Below are 7,361 nucleotides of genomic sequence, written 5' to 3'. Positions count from 1 at the left end.
GCTCGCTCTCTCGGTCTCGCTCTGTCGCTCGCTTCCCCCGGCTCCCTTCGGTGCCCCCCCCGGTCGCCTACGTGCCGTAGTGTGTGCGAGGGAGGGGGAGGGCGTCGGGGGGGTGGGGGGAGGCGTTCCGGTCCCCGGGAAACCCGCGGAGGGAGGCGGAGGCAGCGAGGGACTCCGGGAAGCCATGGACGTCGAGAGACTGCATGAGGCGCTAAAAGGTGGGGGTAGCTGCCCCCTCCCTTCTTCCGTACCCTCCACCGCCCTCTCACCTCCTCTTTCAGGCCGGGGGTCCCGAGGGTGGGGGCCGGGCGGCGGGGCGCTATTCCTCGGCTCCCATCCCCCTCCCAGCTCCCCAGGGGCGGGGAGCCCTGTGGGCAGCTCCCTCCCGCCCCACTCTGGGCTTTGTGTCGGCCGCTGGCGTCTGGACTGGGGGAGGGGAGCCGGGGACGCTCTCCCGGGGCCCCAGCCTCTTTCCCACCCCTCTGGGTCGGGTCGTGGGCCAGCTGCCCGCTCGTGGGCAGGCTCAGTTCTCCGTGGTGCCTCCGCGCGCCAGGCGTCGGGGTGAGGGAAAAGTAAGGTTTTTGGGGGTGGGGGGAGGGGGCAGCAGAGCAACTTTTAAGCATATCAGGGAGCCTTTTAGAGGGTTTCTGAAGTCATTCTCCACGCGCCCCAATTCTAAGGTGGTCGCTTTCACTAGTCTTGATTGCTCACCTTTTCAAGCAACAGGCTTGAGAAACAGTGGTTCTCAAACTTAGACTAGTGTGATTTCGTCGTTTTTAGAATTATGTGTTGACATTAGGCTTATTTGGGGACGGCTACGTGAAGATACCAGTGTATTTGAAAATGTAGATTTATGAATTTAAACAGTTTGATAGAGTCGGGGGCTAGGGTCTGTGTTGTAACCCAGATGAATCATGTTAATGTTCCTCCGGATCACACTTTTGAGAAACATTAACGTGATGGTTTGGAGAGAAGTGGAGTGCCCCCTTTAGGAGGATTCTCTTTACCTGAAGAGGGTGACGTATTGGAAGTGCAACTAACAGTGGAAACGGAGATGCCGACTTTTTATAATTGGTTTTCAGTAGGAAGAAAGATGGGGAGGAAAGTTTTGTTTTTAGAGGAAATGGTTGATGGTGGACTCTAATAAATAACTGATAACTTTTCTTTCTTATCTAGATTTTGAGAAGAGGGGGAAAAAGGAAGTTTGTCCGGTCCTGGATCAGTTTCTTTGTCATGTAGCCAAGACTGGAGAAACAATGTGAGTTACAAACGCTCTCGATGGTATACACCTACTATCATTTAGAATTGCACAGGAGAGGGAAAAACTTTTCAGAAGAATGGAGAATTCCATCTAATAAAAAACCATACACACCCCAGTCATTTAAAGCATCTACTAAGGGCATATACTTATTTACTTAATGCATCCACTAATGAATTTTAAAAGTTAAATTCTTATTTTTATATCTGCATTGACACACTTAGAATCTATTATTCCAAGAGAGCCAGAGATATAAAGAATTTCTCTTCCATTATGACCCTTTTTGGTCATAACAAATAGGTCTATTTCCAGAACTTTGTGACTTTGTTTCAGATTGTTTTGTTGGTATTTTCTCCTGTTGTCCTGTATCCAACCTTTCATTGTTATATTTACATATGTGGGTGTCTGAAGTGTCACTTGTATTTATTCTCTTGAAAATTTAGGGTGATTATCTGACAAATTCCAGATATAGTTTTGAGTGTTCTGTAAACTTCCTAGGATAGCCAACTTGTTACATATGCTTACTATTTTTCTAGGTTCACTTAAAAATGTTGTGAATCTGAAACAAATTGTGAAGTTAGGACAATTTTCAAAATGAACATTCCAGTTCATTGTGTGTCAGGAATTATTTCCAGTTATTTCCACAGTCTGGCTAAGTAATTTATAGAAAGCAACACAGCTTTGGAGATGTCATTGTAGACTTTGGGTTGATGGTGGGGAGCAGGCAATGCAAAGGTTTCTTTGGGTGCAATGTTAATAAGTGGATTCATTTTGGTTACCTAATATGGCTATAGTTTTAATAGAATACCTGAACCACCTTAGTGCTTTATTGATACTGCCAATCAACACACGGACATTGCTGTGATGTGTTTATTACATTTTAAAAATGGAACCCTTATTTTGCCTCTGAATTATGTAGTCTCTTTCATTTGAATTGTTAGTTGGTCTGAATGCATTCATCTCTAGCCTTCCTTAAGGGTAAAAAAAATTTTTACTTTCAAAATTTTGATATACAAGGTTGTACCCAACTACTTGGAGATAAATGCTTAAAGTTTCTTTTATTCAGCTTATCAGCTTTGTAAAATGCCTTCTCTTTTTGATAATATATAATTAATAAGTACTATGACTATGAAGTTGATCATTTCTAAAAGAAAACTTTTTAGTAACCAGTGTAACTACATCACCAGGCGGCTAGGGAAATTTTACTTCAGTTTTCTGGATAATTTTATCCAGCTAGAGGACTTAAACAAGACTCTCCCCCATTAGATCTTTGTACATTTGCTGAGCTTATTTTATACTAAAATGATTTGGTGGTATTAGAGTCTTTATAGAGTTTGAAAAATTGTTTCAGAATTTATTTTGTTCAGGCAGCTGGTATTAATACATTTAGTTTCATTTAGCCTTTTATTTTAGTCAACAGGGGCATGTCTTAATTTTGGGTAATGAAATTTGAAATTTTTCATCCATTTATGATGGCCGGACTCAGCTCCATCTATTTTTTTTAAGACTTACTTATTTATGCATATGAGAACTGGGGTACAGGCCAGAGACGTTTGGGAGTGAGAGGATTCACCAGAGACAGAGTGGAGAGCATAATGGGCAGATGTACTGAAATACACTGCTGAGGGGAGTGGCAGCTGGTGGGTCAGGAGAGGTCTGCAGGCCATGTGAGTCACCTCCCTGGCAGGGGATGGAACTCAGTGTTGCAGTGGCTGGTGGTAGCTTCCTAATGCTGTGCTTTAACCCCTTGGCCACCAGGGAGAGCCCTCCATCTAATTTCTATGATTGTAATAGAATGAAAATTGAAACAGCATTTTAGATATTTCTGATAATTTTAGAAGGGACAGATTGCTTAAGATAAGGATTTCATAGTTCTATTTTCATTTTTGTTGACACATAGCAAAAAATCACTAACAGAAGAAATATATAAACTTTGTTTATGGATGAACATCAGTGACTGCCAAGGCTGTTTTCATTAAAAAAGAAAAAAATTGGGGGTTTCAGAAAGATTTCAGAATTATAAGTCTGGTTTCTTAGTTGGGTAGAAAGGGTACCAAAAAAGAGCCTGGAAAAAATTTTGCCTCCTAGTCTATTAAGAATTACTATGGGCCCTCCCTGGTGGCACAGCAGGTTAAAGCACTGCACTGAGAAGCTAAAAGCCACTTCCGCATGAGTTCCATTCCCATCTGCCCCGGAGGTGACCACATGGCGTGGCAGACCTCTCCTGACCCACCTGCCGCTCCCCTCAGCGGTGTACTTCGTAGATCTGCCTGTTCTGCTCCCCCCTCTGTCTCTGGTGAAGCCTCTCACTGCCCCTGAGCCTCTGGCCTGTACCCCAGTTCTGTATGTACAAATAAATAAATCTTTAAAAAAAAAATTACCTGTAAACATCTGATGTAGGAAGTTGGGAAAGATGACAAGATACTGAATAATAAACTTTGGAGGAGGGAGATTACCAGTCCTTCCAGTCTGTCTTTTCCTATCTATAAGCAGAACTCAAGTGAGTTGTTTCAAAAAGTTACTATGTTGAAGAGCTTTCTCATGAAAATAGGACATTTCCTGAGTAGCATTTTCCCAAAGATAATGGTTTCTGACTGAACAACAAATGTGCTGAGTAAACAAAAGCATACATGGTAGATATGTTAACCATTCGTTTAAACATCCATCAGTTCTGGGTTTAAACATATTTGATGGGTTTTAGTTGGTAGTTAACTCTTTTTTGATGGTTAGATTGTCTCATCCTTGACCATTGGGAACTTCTCCGAAGCACGTTAGACGGCTTTCTTTAGCTCTGATATGACAGAAGCCCATTTTTTGCCATGGACCTTAGAACCTACAGTATTTCAAGAAGCCCTTATTTTCTTTTAGTGGGAAATGGTGTTTCAAGTCTACATCCTGGATGCTACAAATGCTTATTACCCAGTTAACCATTTCAATGGCTAGAAGTAGATTTTAAAAGTCTTCATGACTCATGCTGCTACTTCTAATTCAGAATCAGGGCCATGAGGTTTTTTCACTTCTTCCACACCAAAAAACCCTGGCTAAGGACACGTGGACTGGCAGATTTAGACTGTCCATAATTAATTATTGACTTTCTGACATTACACACCAAAATGTATAAGAATGTTAGTAGTAATATTAAGAACATTAAATTTTTCTATATATACTTTCCCAAATCTTATCCCTCATTTAAAAAAGTGTATTTTCATTACCCGAGCATATAGTTACTTTAACCACCATTTAATTACTTAGTTTTAGTTTTATGGTAGTTATATATCTTGTACTTACTACTAGTCTTACTAGTCTTTATGTCTATGTCCCTTGTTTCAGTTTTCTAAAGCTCATTTTCTGGTATATTTCTTCAGACAGGATTCATGGGAACAATATTTCCTGAATTTTTGTGTACTAATACAGTGTGTGTACTTCATCCTTAAAGATCAGTTTGGCTGGAAATAAAATCTTTGGTTCACATTTTTTGTCCTTGAGTTCTATGTTAATCAAGCCCCCAGTTTAATGAGAGTCTTAGTCCTTCTCCCACCCCTCCAGAAGTCTGATGATATTCTAATATTCCTTCTCTATAAACGAGCTACTCTCTTTCCCTAGATTGACAAAGGATTTTTCATTTTTCTTTAAGTGCAGTAGTTTTTCTAGCTTACGTCCCTGTGTTGGATGGACATGTTGGGTCAATATGTAGTATGTTCTTTCAGTATATGTTTTCAAATTTTTAATTTCAGGAAGTGATTCCTGAGTTAATTTCCTTTGGTTTTCTTTTTAAGGCACTCTTTGTATTCCTACTTGAGTCATTTTTGCAATATTTGTCATGGTTCATTTTTCTTCATTCTTGATTTTTAAAAATAGCTTTATTGAATTGTAATTGATACACAGTACAGAAAAGTATTGGAAATGTGAGGTATGGTAAATTTTGATATCTGTACACACAATGCTATCACCACAGCCAAGAAGATTGTAAGCATGTCCATTACTCCCAGAAGTTTCTTCCTGCCGTTTTTTTTTTTTTTTTTTTAAAGATTTATTTATTCATACAGAACTGGGCTACAGGCCAGAGATGCGGAGGGTGAGAGGCTTCACCAGAGACTGAGTGGGGAGCAGAACAGGCAGATCAATGAAGTACACTGCTAAGGGGAGCATTGGGTGGGCAGGAGAGGTCTGCCACGCCATGTGGTCACCTCCAGGGCAGGCGGGAATCGAACTCATGCGGAAGTGGCTTTAGATTCTCAGTGCTGTGCTTTAACCCGCTGCGCCACCAGGGAGGGCCTCTTTCTGCCATTTTTAATCTTCGCTCCCTATGAATTTGTCCTGTATTCTTTTACACTTGCATGTTAGTGCATATTTGTTTATTTCTAGTTGTTATAAAAGAAGCTTTCTGTAAATATTTGTGTATGACTTTGGACATAAGCTTTCTTCTCTTCTCTTGGATAAAAACCTGAGTGGAGTGGCTAGATCATATGGTACATGTATGTATTTAAGAAAATGCCAAACTTTTTAACAGAGATTATACCAGTTTCCACTAGCATAGTAGATATTGATACCAGTTTTCCACATCCGTTCCAGCACTTTGGTTCTTTTTTTTTTTGCTTTAACCATTGTAATTAGTGCAAAATGTATGGTGGTTTTAATTTGCTTTCCATTAATGGTGGTATCTATTCGGGCGCATGATTGCTATTTGTACCTTTTTTTGGTAAATTAGTTAATATCTGCTCATTTGAAAAGTGAGTTTTCTTACTGAATTTTGAGAGTTCTTTGTATATACAGACATGTCGACTTGTGATTTACACATGGTAACTATCAGTCTGCTTCTCGTAGTTTCATTGCAGTTTTTTAAAATTGTCTCTAAGAGACTTACTGTATTATTTGTATTCAATTGTTCTTGTGTATTTCCCAGTTAGTCTTTATTTCAAAATATTTTTTTCCTTTCATTCTGATTCTTTATTGAAGTCTATTGCTTCGTTTTCTAAATTTCTTCAATTCTGACTTGCCCCGTTTTTCTCAGTCTTTAGTTCATTTTGAAACAGAGTTTTTAAATAATTCTTAGTAGCTTTCTTTTAATGTCCTTAAGTATGTTATTCTGCTCTTTATTCGCCTTTTTACTTATAAGTTAACATTGAATTTGATACTTTCTCTGGTGCTCATTTTTATATAAAATTAGTTTTTCTGCACTTTGAAGAAAAGTCATGATGCAGAATAGCTTTTCCAATTCACAGAGCATGCTCATTGTTTTTATAAAGTGTTTATAATAGTATGACAGCTTGTTTTTGAAGTTTGCAGGCTCTGTTCTCCCACTTGTACTTGGGCCTTGTTTTTCTGTTACCGCAATTCTCCCTTTCTACTCATTGTGGGTTGCTGCTGGAGAGATTGCTGGTAGGCACTTTCAGGAGTTTCTGGGAGCAAAACTTCTTCTCTTTAGACTCTTAATTCTGTTCACTCACTACTCATTTCAGTTTCAGCCATTATTTTCAGATTGGTCTGCCATGATTTTTTTGGTTATATTGTAGTTCATAAGTCCTTGTATACCATGAATTTGCTCTGCTGTACTGAGCAAGTAAAAAAAAAACCCTGATAATACACAAGTCATAATATTTCTTTATTATTTTTTGGAGACTAATTATTCATGAGACTAATCTCAGCTAGTTTGTTGTAAATGTTTTGTTTTGCTATCTAGATATTTCTGATGTATATGGGATTTTGGAGAGGTAAAACTAACACCACTGCCATTCTTTCAGATTTACACTTTTTAGGAAAACTTTCAAAGTTCCTGTTAAGTAAACTGAGACTAAAAACTTTGAGGTATGAATAGATACTACATGGAAAGATTAGTATAGTGTTTGCTAAATAGTAGCTGTTAACGTTAATGATACTTATACTGAGTTTGCCTTTTCTGCTGTAGTCAGGCTTTATATTTTCAGTAATTTTGAATCCATAAGAAAATAAGTTCACTTAAAAATAGTCATAATAGTTAGACCTGTGTTTTACAAATATAAAAAACTTCTTAAACCCATAAGGCTGTTACCTTCTGTGGAATCTCTCCTCCCCCTGGTCCCCAGGAGGCTTCTTAAGGGAGGGACTCTGTTTAATATAGTACTGA

The 7,361-nt window shown here is 39.2% G+C and overlaps 1 protein-coding gene across 2 annotated transcripts in view; it reads left to right on the top strand.

Moving 5' to 3' along the window:
* Window positions 1-6: 6 nt before the first annotated feature.
* Window positions 7-7,361, top strand: part of PPP4R2 (protein phosphatase 4, regulatory subunit 2) — a 51,589-nt gene continuing 44,234 nt past the window's right edge. The window contains exons 1-2 of one of the 2 annotated variants that reach the window (XM_004675969.2): window positions 7-218; window positions 1,177-1,258. In XM_004675969.2, the coding sequence (XP_004676026.1) occupies window positions 185-218; window positions 1,177-1,258 (116 nt within the window). In that variant the 5' untranslated portion in view covers window positions 7-184. Of the gene's footprint in view, window positions 219-516; window positions 562-1,176; window positions 1,259-7,361 lie in introns of those variants that run through there. The other variant, XM_012720548.1, reaches the window with a different exon arrangement.

This window comes from Condylura cristata, unplaced genomic scaffold (assembly GCF_000260355.1).
Source record: "Condylura cristata isolate star-nosed mole 26May11 unplaced genomic scaffold, ConCri1.0 scaffold00004, whole genome shotgun sequence".
Taxonomy (NCBI): Eukaryota; Metazoa; Chordata; class Mammalia; order Eulipotyphla; family Talpidae; genus Condylura; species Condylura cristata.
This window is presented reverse-complemented; position numbering and strand designations above follow the sequence as displayed.